Consider the following 21,848-nt stretch of genomic DNA (forward strand, 5'->3'; position numbering starts at 1 on the left):
GGGGATGCAAACCATTAGTGCTCAACGTGAGCCTGGGAGTCTAAAGAGAGCTGATGTTTGTGATAATCTGAACAGAGACGTGATGGACGGAGCCATCAAACCGTTGAATAATGAAAGTGCACAAGTAAATGAAGCGTTAAATTAAAAACTGCCTTTTATAACAGTTGTGAATAATTAGTGGCGCTTATGTTCACATCAGACTTTTCATTAGGTTGATAATGAAACAGGCGAAAAATCCCATATAATTACATTAAAAAACACATTAACTTACAACTGTATGTTACATTGGGATTTACAGTATGAAAGAAGTGAGTTTTGCATAGAAAAGCAATAATAATTACATGTTTACTTCAGAAATCCTAAACAACCTTTTGAAAGACAAAAAAAACATTTGCTGAAAAGGTACTCACCCTCAGGCTATCCAAGATGTAGATAAGTTTGTTTTTTCATCAGATTTGGAGATATGCAGCATTGCATCACTTGCTCACCAATGGATCCTCTGCAGTGAATGGGTGCCGTCAGAATGAGAGTCCAAACAGCTGATAAAAACATCACAATAATCCACAACTAATCCACACCACTCTTGTAAAGCCAAAAAAAGCTGTGTTTATAAGAAATAAATCCATCATTAAGATGTTTTAAACTAAAATATGAGTCCATAATCCATAATTACACTTCCTCCAGTGAAAAAAGTGGTCTGGTCTAAATTAGGAGAGAAATCTGCACAGATTAAGCACCGTTTACAATTCAAAACAGCTCTAAACAAATATGTGGCTGGATTTTGATGTGAGACTACAGGAGATGGACTTGTTTACTGGAGAAAGCATTATTATCAACTCATATTTTAGTTAAAAACATCTTAACGATAGATTTGTTTCTTACAAACACACAGCTTTTGTCTTCTCAAGATGTTAACTGATAGACTGGAGTGGTTTGGATTACTTGTGGATGTTTTTATCAGCTGTTTGTACTTTTATTCTGACGGCACCCATTCACTGCAGAGGATCCATTGGTGAGCAAGTAATGCAATGCTGCATTTCTCCAAATCTGATGAAGAAACAAACTCAACCACATCTTGGATGTTCCTGAGGATGATTATATTTTCAGCAAATTTCATTTGTGGCTAAACGATTCTTTGAATAAATTATTTGAAAGTATTGCTCACTGTTCTATTGTTAACAAATATACTAAAGTATTAGCTATTTGTTTAATATTTTGCCTGTAAACCATGCAATGCATTCTATTCCTGTAGTTCATCACGTCTATGGGGAACAAAGTAGCAAAGGCCAAGTATGAGCAGCAAGTTCCTCCGTTTTATTACCGGCCCTCCCACTCAGACTGCAGGTAGGATGCAAACAAACATCATAATATTTACATCCTCAATACTGTACAGCATCGCTTCCAAGAAAACACAATGATTGCTCTTGCTATGCCAGGCTTGTTTCTTTCTGTTCCCTACTGAGTGCACTTAGAGTCTTGTAGCTTTAAGGCTCTGGTGGCGTTTGCTTTCTTGTGGTTATTCTGACATCATCAGCAGCAGCAGCATTGTGGGGGTTTTTGAACTGTCACACACAGGCCGTCAGAGGGACTGCTTTCTCACATGGCTTGAGAATGTGGTCCAGTGATGTAGACAATTACTTCCTTCCTGTTTGTAGGTTGCGTTTCATGATGAGTAGCACTTTGGACAAAATGTTCTGTTCACGTGTGTTCAAATGCAATATAGACATCTCTGTTTCATTTTAAAAATAGAAGTTCACTTCTAGAACAAAAATTTAGAGATTATGTACTCACCCCCTTGTCATCCGAGATGTTCATGTCTTTTTTCTTCAGTCGTAGAGAAATTGTGTTTTTTGATATGGTGCCTTTTTGAACTTCCAAAATTTGAGTGAATTGTTTCTTAACCCTACACCATTTTTTCCAGTGTATGAACCTGTTTCTGCCTCAGGGTTAAAAAGGTCATTGTGAGTTAAACAAAAAAAACAAACAAAAAAAAATTACATTATGAGTAAAGTTGTAATAAAATTACAACCAATTTAGCCACAACTGGGTGAAATAAATGTGAAATTATGATGTTGCGATGTTAAACATACATTAGACATAACTGAAAGAAGCACAGTCATAATTACCTTGTTAGTTGTTTTAACTCTCTCTGAGGCTGTTTGATTGCGTAATCTTTCACGTAGAGAAATTGTGTTTTTCAAAGGAAAACATTTCAGGATTTTTCTCCATGTAATGAACTTTAATGGTGCCCCGATTTTGAACTTCCAAAATGTAGTTTAAATGTGGCTTCAAACGATCCCAGCAAAGGACGAAGGGTCTTATCTAGCGAAACGATCTGTTATTTTCTAAAAAAAATTACAATTTATATACTTTTTAACCTCAGACGCCTTGTCTAGCTCTATGTGAACTCTGTTTTTTCCAGGTTATGACAGTTAGGGTATGTCAGGAAACTCCCATTTCAATTTCTCCTCCAACAAAATTGTCCTACATCGTTGCAGAGGTACCAACCCAGTGTTTATGCAAAGAAGATCAAACACCCTTTACAAACAAAGGTAAAACAGTGATGTAGGATGATTTTGAAGGAAAATAATGAGATGGGAGTTTTTAGACTTACCCTAACTGTCTTGAACTGGAAAAAACAGAGTTTAGGCAGACAAGACAAGATGAGCATTTGAGGTTAAAAAGTTTTTTTTTTTTAGAAAATAACCGATCGTTTCGCTAGATAAGAGCCTTCTTCCGCAGCTGGGATCGTTTAGAGCCTTTGAAGCCGCATTTAAACTACATTTTGGAAGTTCAAAATCACGGGCACCATAGAAGTCCATTATATGGAGAGAAATCCTGAAATGTTTTCCTCAAAAACATAAATTCTTTATGACCGAAGAACGAAAGACATAAACATCTTGGATGACAAGGGGGTGAGTAAATTATCTGTAAATTTCTGTTCTGTAAATGAACTTCTCCTTTGACTAATTTGATTTTGATTTTGAATTTCCAAAATGCAGTTTAAAATGTGGTTGTAAATGATCCCAGCCGAGGAAGAAGGGTCTTATCTAGCGAAACGATCGGTTATTTTCGCAATTTAAATACTTTTTAATCTCAAATTCTTGTCTTGTTTTTCTCTCCCTAAACTCTGTGTTTTCTGGTTCAAGACAGTTAGGGTATGTCCAAAAACTCCAGTCGTATTTTCTCCCTCAACTTAAAAAATCATTTAAAAATCATCCTACATCGCTGAAGAAGTTCAGACCCAGTCTTTGCAAAGTGAACATGCAAAGAAGATCAAACACCCTCAACAAAAAAGGTAAAACAGCGATATAGGACAATTATGAGTTTGAGGAAGAACATGAGGGAGTTTTTTGACATACCCTAACTGTCATGAACCGGAACAAAAACAGTCTAGGTAGAATAAGACGAGACGAGCATTTGAGATTAAAAAAGTATGAAAATAACCAGACGTTGCACAAGATATGACCCTACTTCCTTTGCTGGGATTGTTTACAACCGCATTTGGGATCGTTTGAAGCCGCATTTAAACTGCATTTTGGAAGTTCAAAATCGGGGCACCATATCAGTCCATTATATGGAGAAAAATCCTGAAATGTTTTTCTCAAAAATCATAATTTCTTTATGACTGAAGAACGAAAGACATGAACATCTTGGATGACAAGGGGGTGAGTAAATTATCTGTAAATCTTTGTTCTGGAAGTGAGCTTCTCCTTTAATGGTAAAATTTAATTGAAATTTAAGTGAATTGATTCTTAACCCTACACCATTTTTTCAGTGTATGAACCTGTTTCTGCCTCAGGGTTAAAAAGGTCATTGTGAGTTAAACAAAAAAAATCACATTATGAAATAAAGTTGGCATTGTGACAATTACAGCCAATTTAGCCACAACTGGGTGAAATAAATGTGAAATTATGACGTTGCGGTTGTGAAACACACATAAGACATAACTGAAAGAAGCACAGTCATGATTACAATGTTAGTTGTTTTAACTCTCTCTGAGCCTGTTTGAAATAATTGCGTGATCTTTCGCAATTTTGGAAATATGTCATTTTACAGAAGTAAAATGGTTGGTGAGTGTTGATTTAAGGCTCAGTGTGGTTAAAAAATATGAAAAAGCATAAAAGCATTAATGTTTACACCAACAAAAGATCAACAAAGACTGCATTTTCTCTTTTACTGTGCATGCAAAATAAAATTTGCTGAAAATGTGCTCACCCTCAGGCCAACCAAGATGTGGATGAGTTTGTTTCTTCATCAGGTTTGGAGAAATGTAGCATTGCATCACTGTCTCACCAATGGATCCTCTGTAGTGAATGGGTGCCGTCAGAATGAGAGTCCAAACAACTGATAAAAATCACAAGTAATTCACACTGCTACAGTCCATCAGTTAACATCTTGAGAAGCCAAATGCTGCGTGTTAAGAAACAAATCCATCATTAGGACATTTTTATTGTCTACACTGCAAATCCATAATCTATAATAATACTAAGTCCATCTCCTGTTGTCTCTCACATCAGAATCCATCCACATATTTGTTTAGAGCTGTTTTGGCTTGTAAACAGTGCTTGATCTGTGCAGATTTCTCTCTTGATTCAGAACAGACCACTTTTTTACTGCAGGAAGCATTATTATGGATTACAGACTTGTATTTTAGTTTAAAAACATGTTAACGATGGATTTGTTTCTTACAAACACACAGCTTTTTTGGCTTTACAAGATGTTAACTGATGGGCTGGAGTGGTGTGAATTACTTGTGGATTGTTGTGATGTTTTTAGCTGGTTTGGAAAAATGTAGCATTCCATTACTTGCTCACCAATGAATCCTCTGCAGTGAATAGGTGCCGTCAGAATGAGAGTCCAAACAGCCGATAAAAACATCACAATAATCCACAAGTAACCCACACCACTCCAGTCCATCAGTTAACATCTTAAGAAGACAAAAGCTGTGCGTTTATAAGAAACAAATCCATCGTTAAGACGTTTTTAATTTCAAACTGTCGCTAAAATATATGTTCATAATCCATAACAACACTTCATCCAGTGAAAAAAGTGGTCTGGTCTGAATCGGGAGAGAAATCTGCATGAATCAAGCCCTGTTTACAAGCCAAAACAGCTCTAAACAAATATGTGGCTGGATTTTGATGTGAGAGACAACAGGAGATGGACTTTTTCACTGGTGGAAGTGTTATTATGGATTATGGATTTGCATTTTAGTTAAAAACGTCCTAGTGATGGGTTTGTTTCTTATAAACACACAGCTTTGTCCTCTCAAGATGTTACTTGTTGGACTGGAGTGGTGTGGATTGTTTGTGGATTATTGTGATGTTTTAATTAGCTGTTTGGACTCTTATTCTGACGGCACCCATTCACTGCAGAGGATCCATTGGTGAGCAAGTGATGCAATGCTACATTTCTCCCAAATTCTGAAGAATTTCTGGTTGAGCTGTTCCAAATGTTGACTAATAAATTGTTGTATTTGCAGGATTTTGAGGGAGCAGTGGATCAGAGCCAAGTATGAGAGAGAGGAGTTTATATACATCGAGAAACAAGAGCCATATTCAGCAGGTGAGAGCAGCACATGCAAATACGCGGCGGTTTCTTTGTTGTGCATTGGGACTCCTCATGCTGTTAGCTTTTGTTTTTTGTGGGTTATAGCACTATGAGGTCAGTCTCATTCTCACATTTCAGCCACATCTCTAGGTGTTTACTTGTTCCTGACTGTGCACACTTGACCTTCTGAGTTTTGTCTCAGAGGTCCATACTGCGTCTAACTGGGAGAGTCAGTTTCATCACCACTCAGAATATCCAGTTTCACGGCTTAAAGTCTTATTTATTGGCAAGCGAGATTTCATTGGCTGACAGTGATCTCATCTTTGACACACACTAGCACACATGCACGCACTGGCATGCATGCATCTGTGTTCTGTGCTGCATTGCATGAATTTCAGTGCACTGCATGAGATTTGATGATGTGCTCACATTGAAGTCATTTGTGTTTTTTTTTTGCGGTGGGCGTTCAGTAAATAGCATTAGTCACACAGTGTGGCCATTTGCAATCTAATAGCGTGCTGGATCCCGGCAGATCTGAATGCTGAAGTATATTGTCTGGAGGCTACGGCGTGGGCATTGGTATTTTTGCAAGACTGAATTCAGTGCTGGTTTAAGACATTCTGTTTCCACCTTCCCACTATTCCCCACTTAATTTCTTCCTCCGCCCTCTAAGTATTTATTATAAGTGGTATTAAAGTAGCATGTTTACCAGTCAGTAAGGTTTTTAATGTGCTTGAAAAAAGTCTCGCCTGCTCACCAAGTCGGCATTTATTTGATCAAAAATACACTAAAAATTGTGAAATATTATTATGATTTAAAAGAACTGTTTTTTATATATAAATATATAGTAAAATGTAATTTATTCCTGTGATCAAAGCTGAATTTGATCATTACTCCAGTCTTCAGTGTCACATTATTCTTCAGAAATCATTCTAATATTCTGATTTGCTGCTCAAGAAACATGACTGATTATTATCAATACTGAAAACAGTTGTGCTGCACAATACACTACCAGTCAAAAGTTTCTGGACAGTAGGACTTTTAATGCTTGTTAATGTGCTTGAAAAAAAAGTCTCTTGTGCTCACCAAGCCTGCATTTATTTGATCAAAAATGCAGTAAAAATTATAAAATATTATTACAATTTAAAATAGCTGTTTTCTATGTGAATGTATATAAAAAAAAAAATTTTTTATGGGATCAAAGCTTAATTTTCAGCATCATTGCTCCAGTCTCCAGTGTCACATGATCCCTCAGAAATCATTCTAACATGCTGATTTGCTGTTATTATTATTATTATCATTTTTTTTATTATATCAGTTATTATCAATTATATCATCAATATTTAATACACTTAAGTACATTTTTTCAGGATTGTTTGATTAATAGAAATATGCATTTCAGCATTTATCAGAAATAAAAAAGATTTTGTAACATGATGCACTATACTACTCAAAAGCTTGGAGTCAGCGTAATTTCTTTTGTTATTTTGGGAAAATCATCAAAACTGATGATAAAGACATTTATAATGTTACAAAAGATTTCTTTTTCAGATGATTGCCATTCTTCTGTACTTTCTATTCATTAAAGAAACCTGAAAAAAATCAGTTCAGCTTAGGGCTGCACGATAAATTAAAAAAAAATCATAATTGTTGATTGTTCCCTTGAAATTGTAATTGCGATTATTAATTACAGTTATCACAATTTACATTGAATGATGTTTCGAATAGCTTTATACCATTGTTTGAAGCAACTGCATGCCACATTTTTATATATAGTTTCTTCTTTAAATATAAAAAAAGTAAAAATTAAAACAAGAAAATAAAAAAACCCTTAAGATGACCTGTAGGAAAAATACACCCACACATCTTAAGAAAGCAGAATAATGTAAGTGGATTTTTTTTTAATTGTGCCTTTGAACGATTACATAACTGTGGCATCTGTAATTGTATTGTGGCATCTGTAATTGCACAATTACAAATTTGATTAATTGTGCAACCCTAAGCTTTACACTATAATTGTGACAAATCAGCGGAAGCGTTTGGATCCATTTGCAGCTTTTATTAATGAAGTCGGGTACAGGCAGGGTCAAATCAACAGCAAACAGGGTCCACAGGGAATAGACAGACTCAGAAACGAAAACCAGGCGGGGTGTCGGGGCAGGCGGCAGAGATACAAATCCAATAAACAATCCAAGGGTCGAGGTACACAGAGAAGAATCACAATCGAGTAACAGTCCAGGTGAGCAATGAGAAAGCAGTCCAGTAATATACAAACAACGCTCAGAAATGACAGCCGGGGCAAATCAAGACTTCGCGGGGAGGTGATGTGTGCGTGTGTGTTTTATACTGTGTGTGTGTAATGAGGTGCAGGTGTGTGTGTGACGTGTCAGTCCCAGGTATGAGGGGTTATGGGAGTTGGAGTCCGAATGAGACCGAATCAGTATTCTGGCGAGGGTTCCCTCTGGTGGTGCGGAGGAGGCGGTACGGAAGCCTCCTCTGTAACAGAGCCCCCCCCCTGCAAGCGGCTCCTGACGCGAGGAGGTGCATGGCGCCGGGGTCTACCTCGGGGTCGAGGGGCCGGTTTTTCCGGGAACCCCCGATGAAACTCATCAGTGAGAGAGGGGTCGAGGATATCATCCGAGTTGACCCAGGAGCGTTCCTCCGGACCGAACCCCTCCCAATCGACCAGGTATTGCAGTCTGCCTCCCCGGCGCCTAGAATCCAGAAGTTCGTGCACCCGATAGGCCTCCTCGCCGTCGATCAAGATGGGGGAGGTCTGTGGACCGGCTTCCTCCTCTGACGCCTCCTCCGGACCCCCAGCGGGTTTCAGCAACGACATGTGAAAAGTGGGAGAAATGCGATAGTTAGCAGGTAAATCGAGACGGAAGGATACTGGGGTGATTTGTCTAATAATTTGGAATGGACCAACATACCTGGGACTGAGTTTTCTGCATGGAAGTTTGAGGCGTAGGTCACGGGTGGACAGCCATACCCATTGACCAGGGGTATAGCGAGGGCCTGGGCGGCGATGCAGGTTAGCCGACTGGGTCTGTCTTCTGACAGCGTGCGAGAGGTGTACGTGAGCCTGGTTTCATGTGTCCTCACTACGCTGAAACCAGTCGTTGACAGAAGGGAGATCGGCTGGTTCATCTGTCCAGGGGAACATAGGCGGTTGGAAACCGAGGATACATTGAAAAGGTGTCATGCCCGTGGAGGGCTTAGTCAGGGAGTTCTGCGCATATTCGGCCCACATGAGGTAACGGCTCCAGTCGGATTGGTGACTATAGCAGTAGCTTCTAAGGAATCTTATTATTTCTTGATTTAGGCGTTCTGTCTGGCCGTTTGACTGTGGATGGTAGCCGGAGGTCAAGCTGACATTGACGTTAAGTAGTTTGAAGAAGGCCGACCAGAGTCTGGAGGTGAATTGGGGTCCGCGGTCTGACACGATGTCTTCGGGGAGACCGTAGAACCGGAAGACTTGGTTACAAAGAAGTTCGGCGGCCTCCAAAGCGGACGGGAGCTTCGGGATGGGAATGAGGCGGCAAGCCTTGGAGAATCTGTCGACGATAGTGAAGATTGCGGTGTTACCCTGTGAACTCGGTAGATTGGTGATGAAATCTATGGCGATGTGGGACCATGGTCGTTGTGGCAGAGGCAAGGGTTGCAACAAACCAGCTGGCAGGTGCTTGGAGGGCTTGGAGGTCTGGCAGACAGAGCATCGGTTAACGAATTGAATGGTTTCCGTAGCGAGGGTTGGCCACCAGAAACGATTCCTTAGGAGATGGATCGTGGCATCGATGCCCGGGTGGCCAGAGCTGGGAACACTGTGAACCTGAGTACTCGTTCTCTGAGGGCCTCCGGGACAAACAGCTTTCCGGCAGGACATTCTGGTGGGGCGGATGATTGCTGATTGGCATTCTCAATCTCGGTAATAATGTCCCACTGGACTGGTGCTAGCAGTAGAGCAGATGGGAGTATAGTCTCCTGGCGTTCGGGACGAGTGGGCATTTCGGACTGACGAGAGAGAGAGTCCGCCTTGATGTTTTTCGACCCTGGAAGGTAGGTCACAGTGAACTGGAATCTGATGAAAAATAGAGCCCACCTGGCTTGCCGGGGATTGAGTCTTTTGGCTGTTCTGAGGTACTCTAGATTTTTGTGATCAGTGAGTATAGTGAAAGGATGCTTAGCCCCCTCTAACCAGTGTCGCCATTCCTCCAGGGCTAATTTCATAGCCAACAGCTCGCGGTTGCCGACGTCATAGTTACGTTCCGCTGGTGTCAGTTTGCGAGAAAAGAAGGCACAAGGGTGCATCTTGGCTGGGTTACCTTGTCGCTGAGAAAGCACTGCTCCAACTCCAGTATTGGAGGCATCCACCTCCACAATGAAGGGTTGATTGGGGTCTGGGTGACGTAGTATGGGTGCTGAGGTGAATCGTGCTCGTAACTCATCAAAGGCCCTTAATGCTTCGGGAGTCCAGTTTAGCCGGGCGGTCTGACGCTTAGTCATGGCTGTCAGGGGGGCTGCCACCGTGCTGAATCCCCTAATGAACCGTCTGTAGAAGTTTGCAAACCCCAAAAACCTCTGTAACTCCTTGAGGGTCTGGGGCTGCGGCCAGCGTAGAACCGCCTCCACCTTTCCATCGTCCATAGCGACTCCCTCCTGGCTGATGATGTATCCGAGGAAGGTGGTGGATGTTTGGTGGAACTCGCATTTTTCCAGTTTGGCATAGAGCTGGTATTGGATAAGACGCTTGAGAACAGACCTGACGTGCTGGATGTGTTCAGACATGGAGTTGGAAAAAATCAGGATGTCGTCAATGTACACGATGACCCATTTGTCCAGCATGTCCCGGAAGACGTCATTCATGAAGGCCTGAAAGACCGACGGACTGTTGGACAACCCGAAGGGCATCACCCGGTATTCATAGTGCCCACTAGTGGTTGAAAAGGCCGTTTTCCACTCGTCCCCTTCTCTGATGTGGATTAAGTTGTAGGCATTGCGTAAGTCCAGTTTAGTATAATATTTAGCTTGACGAAGTTGTTCTAGAGCTGAGGGGACTAGTGGTAGTGGGTATCGGAACTTGACTGTTACCTCATTAAGGCCGCGGTAGTCAATGCAGGGTCGTAGGCCTCCGTCCTTCTTCTTTACGAAGAAAAATCCTGCAGAAGCCGGTGACGTGGATGGACGAATGAATCCCTTGGCTAGTTCCTCCCTGATGTATTCATTCATGGCTAGCGATTCAGGTTGGGAGAGAGGGAAAATACGACCTTTAGGGGGCGACTGCCCTGGCAGTAACTCGATGGCACAGTCAATCGGGCGGTGTGGTGGTAGTTGTGTCGCCTTTGTCTTGCTGAAGGCCAATCTCAGATCGTGATACATAGCGGGTAGTTTGGCCGTTTCGACGTCGGCCTCTGGAGGCGCTGGTGCGCGGCGGACAATGGGTTGGATGGTGGAGACACAGTTCTTCTGACAGAAGTTGCCCCATTGGAGTAATCTCCCCTCTCTCCATTCGATATGTGGGTCGTGTTTACGCAGCCAGGGGAGTCCTAGGATCAGCTTGTGGTGAGCAGATTGAATGGTGTAGAATTGGATAGATTCCTTGTGAAGGGCCCCGATGTGCATGCGGATGGTTTCAGTGATGCTCTGCACACTCCCCTCACCAAGGGGTCGGCCGTCTAGCGCCTCCACTGCCAGAAAAGAGGAAAACGGAGTGAGAGCAATATTATGTTTCCGAGCGAACTCGGCAGAAATGAAATTTCCTGCGGCGCCAGAAATGATTAATGCAGTGGTTGATATCATCTGATTAGCGACATGCAAGACTACCGGTAGCTGGATGGTTGAAGAAGTGTTTACACTCACCGCACGATTGGGACGGATGGGACAGGTGGATTTGGTGTGGCCCGCCTGACCGCAGTAGAGGCAGAGATGATCCTGCATACGCCTCTCTCTTTCCTCCGGAGTAAGGTGAGTGTTGCCGATCTGCATGGGTTCTGGAGAATTGTGGGTTTCGGGGAAAGACGGAGTCATGCTTCATGGGGAGCGTTGAGTACGAATGAGATTATCCACTTGAATGGTGAGTTCAATAAAGTTGTTGAGCGGACGACCCTCATCGCGGCACGCCAATTCCGACTGGAGCTCTTGGTTGAGTCCGCGACGAAAAAGCAGCTTTAAGGTGTCCTCTACCCACGTTGTTTGAGTGGCCAGAGTGCGAAAGAATAGGGCGTAATCTGCTGCCATTCTCCTTCCCTGCGACAAGTTTAACAACTCCTCACCCGCGCTTCTTCCTCCGGCGGGATGTTCGAAAACCTCGCGAAAGTGTGCCAAGAAATCGCCGAAGGTGGTATGAACTGGAGTGTCGGTCCTCCATACTGCCGTCGCCCAATCCAAAGCTCTTCCGGTTAGCAGAGCACAAACGAAAGCTATACGGCTCGAGTCTGTGAGATATAGAGCTGGTTGTTGATTTACGAACAATGTACATTGTAGTAAAAAGCCCTTACATTTGGTTGGGTCGCCATTAAACTTTTCTGGGAAGGCGAGACGAGGACTGGTGGGCGCTGGAGGGCTCGCGACGGCTGGAGTAGCGGGAGTTGGAGGCGGCATGCTAGGCTCAGGAGTTACTGCTGCAGGGGTAATTTGCAGACCCTGCAAGGTTCTCACCAGCTCCTCAGTGAGCGTTGTCAGGCGAGCTAGCTGGTGGTGGTGCATCGCGAGCTGGGTGGCTTGAGCGGAGAGCTCCGACGACAATTGAGCCACAGCTGCTGGATCACCGTTTGGCGAAGTCTTCTGTGACAGATCAGCGGAAGCGTTTGGATCCATTTGCAGCTTTTATTAATGAAGTCGGGTACAGGCAGGGTCAAATCAACAGCAAACAGGGTCCACAGGGAATAGACAGACTCAGAAACGAAAACCAGGCGTGTCGGGGCAGGCGGCAGAGATACAAATCCAATAAACAATCCAAGGGTCGAGGTACACAGAGAAGAATCACAATCGAGTAACAGTCCAGGTGAGCAACGAGAAAGCAGTCCAGTAATATACAAACAACGCTCAGAAATGACAGCCGGGGCAAATCAAGACTTCGCGGGGAGGTGATGTGTATGTGTGTGTTTTATACTGTGTGTGTGTAATGAGGTGCAGGTGTGTGTGTGACGTGTCAGTCCCAGGTATGAGGGGTTATGGGAGTTGGAGTCCGAATGAGACCGAATCAGTATTCTGGCGAGGGTTCCCTCTGGTGGTGCGGAGGAGGCGGTACGGAAGCCTCCTCTGTAACAATAATAATGATCTATTCATCAAAAGAAACCTGAAAAAATTCTACTCAGCTGTTTTTAACATCATAATAATAATAAATTCAGAATATAATCAGAATATTAGAATGATTTCTGAAGGATCACGTGACTGGAGTAATGATGCTAAAAATTCAGCTTTGAAATCACAGGAATAAATTACATTTTTAAATATATTTAAATAGAAAGCAGTTATTTTAAATAGTAAAAATATTTCACAATTTTACTGTTGGATCAAATAAATGCAGGCTTGGTGATCATTAAAAATCATTAAAAAATGTACTATCCAAAAACTTTTGACTGGTAGTGTATTTGTGTGGAAACTGATACATTTTATCTTTCAGAACAACAACATTTATTCAAAATAGAAATCTACGGTAACATAAATGACATAAATGTCTTTACTGTCACTTTTGGTCAATTTAATGCATCCTCAATGGCTTTCCTACAAATGTTTTTGCATATTCTGGACTGTTATCATGGAGAACAGATCGACCCAGCAGACTCCAGACTTCTCCAGCAGAAGAAGTGCTTTATAAAGAATCAAAGGCCTCTCTCATAATCTCCATATCTCTCATCTCCAACACACTCGCTGTTCTATTCTCTCTCGCTGTCCTTTCCCCTTGTCTCCTGCAGCTTCCTGTTTTAATCAATGCCAAGATGTTTCGTTACATGATGTTACTGTCCGACGCACAGAGCAGAGGAGATAGACAGATGAATAAATCCTTCAGTAAATGTTGACACACTCGTGCACTATCACCTGTGTTTGTTTGTTTGTGAGTCTGTGGTGTGTGTGCTCCTCCGCTGATCAATAGTGTTATTGATGGCGCATGTGGAGAGGCGCGGTTATCGATTTATGAGGTAATGCAGAGTGAATGATTCATGAGCAGCAGTGTACCAGAATAGTGCTGGAGAAAGAGAAAACAGAGAGACAGATAGAGACCAGCTCCTCATTAGTGCACACTAAGGCAAGTATTGCTATTACTAGTACTTAGGGAGTTTAAAACACAACCGTAAGCATTAAACCTTCTAGAAAGCATTTGATTGGGCAGAAACCTCTAGTGCTGGATGAGTCATCAGTCATTTTTATTGCATTTTTAGATGCTTTCAAAGTTCATTTTATCAATGCATATGATATATATGATGTTGAAGCTAACAAATGTGGACTTAAAGGGGTCATCGGATGCCCATTTTCCACAAGTTGATATGATTCTTTAGGGCCTTAATGAAAAGTTTATAATATACTTTGGTTAAAAATTCTCAATGGTTGTGTAAAACAACACCCTTTTTACCTTGTCAAAATCAGCTCTGCAAAAATCATCTCATTCTGGTCGAGGTTGCTTTAAATGCAAATGAGCTCTGTTCGCCCCGCCCCTCTCTTCTCTCTGTGGAGTGACGAGCTTGTTTACTTTAGCTGCATTTAGCCGCGTTTGGCCGCTAAACTTGCTAACTAGCACATTATTAGGAAAGGCGATCACAAAGATTCATAAAAAAACTCTTATACTCACTTCTGCTGTAAGTGAAGCTGGATCACGAATGATTCGTGCGAACATAGACGGATATATGTAGATCAGGAGGCGCATTCCCTTCACAAACAAACGTAATTCACTGCATCTTCAGCCGCTCAGATGTCGGGAGTAAATGACGACCACTATGTTCATTTTTACATCTAGCAACACAACACCTCAATCGCTCAGTCTGAGATATTCTTGTCTAATTTACATCCCTGCTCCGGCAACAAAACAAAGAGATCGGACTGTTACAGCTGATCTGTGGTAAAAGGCTTATGTCAATCAACTATCGTGGGAGTGGCCTCTGTTGGTGTGACGCCACAACGACAGGCATCTGAGAGCGGCTCGATTTAAAAAAGGGGATATTATTTTTACAGATTAATTAAAAACCACTGCATGGATTTGTATCATTATAGGGTAGATTTGTACATACACTGCCAACACACATTAATGTTCAAACAACATGAAAAAGTGAACTTAGCATCCGATGACCCCTTTAAAGGAGAAGTCCACTTCCAAAACAACAATTCACAAATAATTTACTCACCGCCTTGTCATCCAAGATGTTCATGTCTTTCTGTCTTCAGTCGTAAAGAAATTATGGTTTTTGAGGAAAACATTTCAGGATTTTTCTTCATATAATGGACTTAATTGGTGCCCTGATTTTGAACTTTCCAAAATGTAGTTTAAATGCGGCTTCAAAGGCTCTAAATGACCCCAGCCGAGGAAGAAGAGTCTTATCTAGCGATCTGTCATTGTTTTCGGAAAATAAAAATTTGTATACTTTTTAAGCACAAAAGCTCGTGTAGCACAGGCTCTGGGATGCGTGTTCACGACATACTATTGAATCATGTCGAAAGGTCACACGAAACGTAGGCGGAACTACAGTACAGACCCAGTGTTTACAAAGCGAACGCGCAAAGACTTAGAAAGTGCAAGTAAGTCAAACACTGTTTACAAACAAAAAGGTACAACGATGTCAGACAATTCTGAAGTCGTAGGAGAAAATAAGATACCTTTTTTAGCCGGAGTACACAGACGATGAACTTAGACATGATTCGTAGTAGTGATGGGAAGTTCGGATCATTTTACCGACTTGGACCTTTCAGCAAAATGAATGAATCTTTTTTCGAGTCATTTCGTTCATTTTGTTCATTTTAGCAAAATATAATTAAAATGTTATGTGTTACTTCCCTAACACATCTACTGCTTACACAAACGTTGATCACACTACAAACAAGACAGAACTATAACGCTATAAGAAACAGAAAAGATTCATTCATTGTTTACCTGGGTCTTAAGTCTATGATTAGCTCACCTCACCTCTTATCTGACAAGTTTTCGGGTTTGAGTCATTCGTTCATCAAGTGACAGACCTATAAGCTCAACCAATGCAGTGTGAGCCGGAAAGAAATTCACCTGTTTCGAGTCTTCGGGTTTTTCGAGTCGTTCGTTCATCTTATGGGGCTGTCACGTGATGAACGAACGACTCGAAAAACCTGAAGACTTGAAACAGGTGAACTAATTCCAGTACAGAACCTAATAGGATGTTGCGCATGCGCAACTGAGCGAATCACTTCCCGAGACGACTCGTTCTTCCGAGTCACATTAAAGATCCGTTCAAAATGAAAGAATCGTTCAAGAACGACATCACTGTGCTACACAAGCTTTTGTGCTTAAAAAGTATACACATTTTTATTTTTCATAAACAATGACCGATCGTTTCGCTAGATAAGACCCTTCTTCCTCGGCTGGGATCATTTAGAGCCTTTTGAAGCTGCATTTAAACTACATTTTGGAAGTTTAAAATCGGAGCACCAATCAAGTCCATTATATGAAGAAAAATCCTGAAATGTTTTCCTCAAAAACCATAATTTCTTCACGACTGAAGACAAAAAGACATGAACATCTTGGATGACAAGGGGTGAGTAAATTATTTGTAAATTGTTGTTCTGGAAGTGGACTTCTCCTTTAAGGCTAGAAGCTTACAGGTTTATTTCTTTATCTTTTTGTGTTGTGACATCGCTCGTGTATAATACGCTACGACTTCCTTTTTTACCAAAATATTTTAAGGATGTAGATATTCATAGATGCTATAAAAATTCGTAGGTGTAAAAAGCTCCTCCTCACGCTTTCTTTTTCTCTCTTCTCTCGCTCTCGCTCTGTTTTAGGCTACAGAGAGGGGTTTCTATGGAAACGCGGTCGAGACAACGGGCAGTTCCTCAGTCGCAAGTTCATTCTGTCTGAACGAGAAGGAGCGCTGAAGTACTTCAACAAGCAGGACGTCAGTCTCTACTTCTCTCTCACACACACCCTTACTCATCTAAATGACTGGTTGTATAGAGAATATATAGTATATTTGCTAACACTTTAGAATAGAGAACACGCTCATTATTAACTATGACTTTTGCTTCAATCTTCGATCTAAAAACATGGACATGCAGAATAAGGCATTAGTATGTGCTTTATAAGGACTGATAAACAGCCAGTGTGCTAGTAGTATACATGCTAATAAGCAACTAGTTAACAGTGTTCCTTAATCTAAAGTGTTACCAAATTTTTTGTATATAACTGAGTTATTATAGTTAACTAAAACTCCAAAAATCGTTATTGTTTGCTAAAAAAATATTTAAAAATGTGTTTTATTTTAGCTTTATGCCAAAGCAACATTTATAATTTTCATTTGTTTAAGTACTAAAATAACTACACTTAATAACTACACTACACAATAACTAAACGGAATTAAAATTAATAAAAAAACTATATATACAAAGTTAAAAAAATACAAAAGCACACCACAAAATTACTAAAACTTCTACTAAAATAACTACATTTACATTAATAATAATATAAAAGTATTTTTAATATAAAAAATAGACAAATCTCAATCTTATACTATAATAATTCTGATGTAAACACTTTTACATAATATATATTATAAATTTACATTATGTAAAAGCATTTACATCAGAATTTAAACAAAATTCAAACTATTAATAAAAATTAAAATACTATTTTAATCTTATACAATAATAATTCTGATGTATATACATAATGTATATATTACATAATGTAAATTTCTAAAAATAATATATATATATATATATATATTTAAAAATATATTTATTTATAAATTATATTATTATATTATATTATATTATTAGATATTTTATGCAATTATATATTACATTTATTTTAAGATTTTAAATTACTCATTTATCATTGAGAATGTCCCCTGTTGAATGTAAATGTATTATTTTATAAACATAATATGCATTTCATAATATTTTTTTCATTTATGCGAATGTATTATTAGTGTATTATTCATGTTTAAATATATATATATATATATATATATATATGTATATATATTAAATGTGTGTATAAAATATATTCTATAAGAATATAAACTTCAACTAAATTAATTACAATTAAAATAACAATATAAAAATAATTTTATATGAAAATGTTTTAATAATATAAAAATAAACAAAAATCAAACTATTAATAACAATTCAAATTCTATTTTAATTTTATATTATAATGTGTATGTACATTTACATAATGTAAATTTCTTAAAAAAATATATAATACATAATAAAAAAAATAATTAATAGTCTGTTTTTGCAAATAAACTCTTCATATGTAGAAAGAGAGAGAGAGAGATTCAATAAATTCTCTTTTTTATAAATGTATTTTTAAATATTTATTTTTATCACATATTACATTTACTTTATTTTTATTAAAATTTTAAATTTAAATTATTTTAACATTTTAATTTGCTCATTTAATGTCTCCTGATCAATATAAATTTATTAATTTATAAACATAATATATCAGTTTTTAATTTATTCTAATTTATTAATTTACTATACATTTCTGAACGTATATTAAATGTGTGTGTGTTTGTAAAATATATTTTTATTAGAATATAAATTTATTGTAAAATTTTGTTTTATTCATTTATCATTGAGAATGTCCCTGATGACACCAGAGAAAGGATTTGTCAGATTTAACAACTGAGAATCTGAGAACAGTTTTGTCTCTAATGTAAATGGTCACGCACACACACACACACATACATTCACATACATGAGCGCAAACACACACGCACATGCACATACACACATTGTAAGTTGTGCTTACCCCAAACATTCCCAGTCCAGCGGCACCATAATACAGTAATGTGACTCTAGGGACTTTCTGGTTGGTGCGTTTATAGCTGAGATATTTTTTTTATATTCCAGGCGAAAGAACCGAAGGCCATAATGAGGATTGAAACCCTGAACGCTACTTTCCAGCCGGCTAAAATAGGAAACCCCTGCGGCCTGCAGATCACCTATCTGAAGGACAACAGCACCAGGAATATCTTTGTGTACCATGAAGACATGAAGGTATCAGGCACATCAAACTCTGTTGTTTGTGCTCTTGAATGTTTTGGATTTTGCATTCACAATTATGCATCTGCCAGATGCTTTTCTCCAAAGTAACAAAGTTTATCAGTGCACTACAATACAGTCGCTGTCTCTCTCAAGGTCGTATGCTTCCAGTGCAGAACCATCACTGCATTCAGCCTTTATTCAGACTCTTATTATTCAATAACTGTTTGTTTGATATGATTTCATTACATTAGTTTCCCACTGAGGTTGACTTATAATGTTTCGTGCTCCCAAAGCAGTCATATTTTAGTTTTTCATTTTCCAGGCTCTCGCGGACCCATATAATTAAATTGCATGTTTTGCTTTTTTTTTGTTTGCCTTTAAGACTTCTTTAGAAATGTAAATGTGAAATGAGCAAGCGTCCTTAATGATGGGTTGAAAATTATATTTTTTTCCTCAAGAACAGCCTTTTCGCAAAGTCTACAAGTACATTGTGTTTAATTCATAAAACAGTCCATGCTGAAATGTGTCACTCAGATGGTTAAGGTCAGCAGCGTTCACCCATATTTTTTATACAATATACCAAAATACCTTCCTCACATGGTTAATAAAGCTAAAATTGAAACCATAAAGAATTAATTATTTGAAATGAAATAAACATAATATATTTATAAAAGAAAAAAAAAATGACAAAACAATATAGACATATACAATAATAATAATAATAATAATAATAAATCTACTAAAATGACAAATGGCAAAATTACTCAAACCTTAGCTGTAATTAAAACAAAATAAAATAATCGTTAAAATAAAATATATATAAAAAATACTTTAGCTAGTTTCAGTGGTGACATTGGAAAAAATGGAAAAAAGACAAAAACAATATAGACATACAGAATAGTAATAATAATAATAATAATAATAATAATAAAGTTGCAAAAAATGAAAAAAAACCTACATTTTTAAAACTAACTGTAATTAAAATTAAATAAAAGAATCTTTAAAATAAAATATAAAATAATTATTTTAGCTAGTTTCAGTGACGACATTTCTCATTTTAATTTAGTTCAATTTACTAAAGTAAAAAAAAAATGACAAAAACTATACAAACATATGCAATAATAATAATAATAATAACTTGAATAAAGCTACTAAATGACAAAAACAACAAAATTACTAAAACTTTAACTGTAATTAAACTTAAATAAAATAATAATTTAAAAAACTTATTTTAGCTAGTTTCAGTGGCGACATTTCTCATTTTAATTTAGTTCAATTTACTAAAATTAGGAAAAAAAAGAAAAAAAGACAAAAACAATATAGACATATACAATAATAAAAAATGACAAAAACATGCAACAAAATTTTAACTACTAATTAAAATGAAATAAATTGTGACTACTAGAAATGAAAAAAAAAAACAGCAACAAAATTACTAAAACTTACTGTAACTGTAATTAAAAATGACTATAACTGTAATTTAAATAAATAAAATATAAAATAAAATAAAATATAGTTTCAGTGGTGACATTTCTCATTTTAATATAGTTCAATTTACTAAAAATGAAAAAAACTGAAAAATGACCAAAAACCATATAGACATATACAAAAACACAACAAATATACTAAAACTTTAACTGTAATTAAAATGAATATTGAAAAATATAACAGTATCTTAGTGATACTAAAACAGCATTGCTTTCTCCCCTAGTGCTTATTATTAAAAAATAACAAGATCATATTAATCCTCTTATTTCTTTACCTTAAATTAATGGCCCATATTTCTATGCAATATGCTTTTTTTTTTTTTTCTAAAAATAAGTTGTGTTCTTGTGATCTGAAATGTGCTGTGGCTTATGTTTCAAAACAACATATATAATGCATTTAACACAGGGTGTGCAAAACATGCTCAAAGCCACACATCTGTAATGATGCCAAATGAAAGATACAAGAAATACAGGAGTTTATGTACATGCCACATTTCCCCCAAACTGCTAGTTTCAGTTTAACTTTCAATTAATGTGTTTACATTTAAATGAAAATATTATATTTTTTATATCTGTTTTTTTTTTCCCAATATGAGCCGATTTAATATTCACCCAGTGTCAATCAGATGAGCTGCTGATCGTTCGTGTGTAAACCTCTTAGCTTTGGCTTTTCATTTGTATGCTGGATGAAGATAAAATTGGCGAGAGCAGCGTTCGCGGGTATTCGGGTCATCCGTTGTGTGTAAGCTGGAACAGAAGATGTTCTGCCATGTTGGTCAGTATAGCGCTTCGACCACAAACATCAGTGGTTTGAGCTCTAAAAACGCTCTTCCTCTTTCACCACACATAGTACCAGTGCGCTTTATCACAAGCAGGAGTATTTTCCATTCCATAGGACGTGAAGTTAATCGCGACTTGAGATATAAAGAGGAACAACAAGAACTCGATCTACCGGAGGATCAGCACGGCTTTGGCTCTCGGAAGAGATGAAGAGATATTTTCTGGCTGCGGTCGAGGTGTAGCTGTAATGTCATGTGTGGAGGTCACACAGCAGTTATTGCGTCATAAAGCCTCCTCTGCTGGCTGCACACAAACACTGCAAAATCTGCCTTTGGTCCTCATTGTGTGTGTCTCTGTGTGTGTGCAGGAAATGGTGGACTGGTTCACTGCGATCCGGGCAGCACGCTTTCATTACCAGAAGGTGGCATTTCCTGGAGCTAATGATGAGGACGTATGTGAATCAAATTTCTTCCAGAAACTGACACATAAAAATGAGTTATGAGCGTGAGCGCGTTCACTGAATCCTGTTTCTCATTCATGCGCTGCAAACAATCACTTTCTTGTTCAGCATTTTAATCTTGTAAAAACAAATTACATTTACTTGAGAAGCTGAATTATGTAAAATATTAGGAGAATATGTCTGAAAGCCATTTAATGGTTTTTAAGCATACTTTTAACAAATGTAATAAGGTTTATATGGCTAAAACAATACTAAAAATACTATGGTAACACTTTAAAGTCTTTATATATAATGCATTATAAAAGTATTTTAATGCATTAATTATGCCTTGTAATGCACCTTACAATCTCATAAATAATAAACCACAGTTGTAATACATTATAATACTTATTTAT

The 21,848-nt window shown here is 38.2% G+C and overlaps 1 protein-coding gene across 1 annotated transcript in view; it reads left to right on the forward strand.

Moving 5' to 3' along the window:
• Positions 1–21,848, forward strand: part of LOC127174246 (arf-GAP with dual PH domain-containing protein 1) — a 46,446-nt gene that overhangs the window by 19,500 nt on the left and 5,098 nt on the right. The window contains exons 3-7 of the mRNA XM_051124595.1: positions 1,253–1,344; positions 5,486–5,568; positions 16,516–16,628; positions 18,592–18,738; positions 21,361–21,444. Of these exons, the coding sequence (XP_050980552.1) occupies positions 1,253–1,344; positions 5,486–5,568; positions 16,516–16,628; positions 18,592–18,738; positions 21,361–21,444 (519 nt within the window). The remainder of the gene's footprint in view (positions 1–1,252; positions 1,345–5,485; positions 5,569–16,515; positions 16,629–18,591; positions 18,739–21,360; positions 21,445–21,848) is intronic.

The sequence above is a fragment of the Labeo rohita genome, chromosome 12, assembly GCF_022985175.1.
Source record: "Labeo rohita strain BAU-BD-2019 chromosome 12, IGBB_LRoh.1.0, whole genome shotgun sequence".
In the NCBI taxonomy this organism is placed as follows: Eukaryota; Metazoa; Chordata; class Actinopteri; order Cypriniformes; family Cyprinidae; genus Labeo; species Labeo rohita.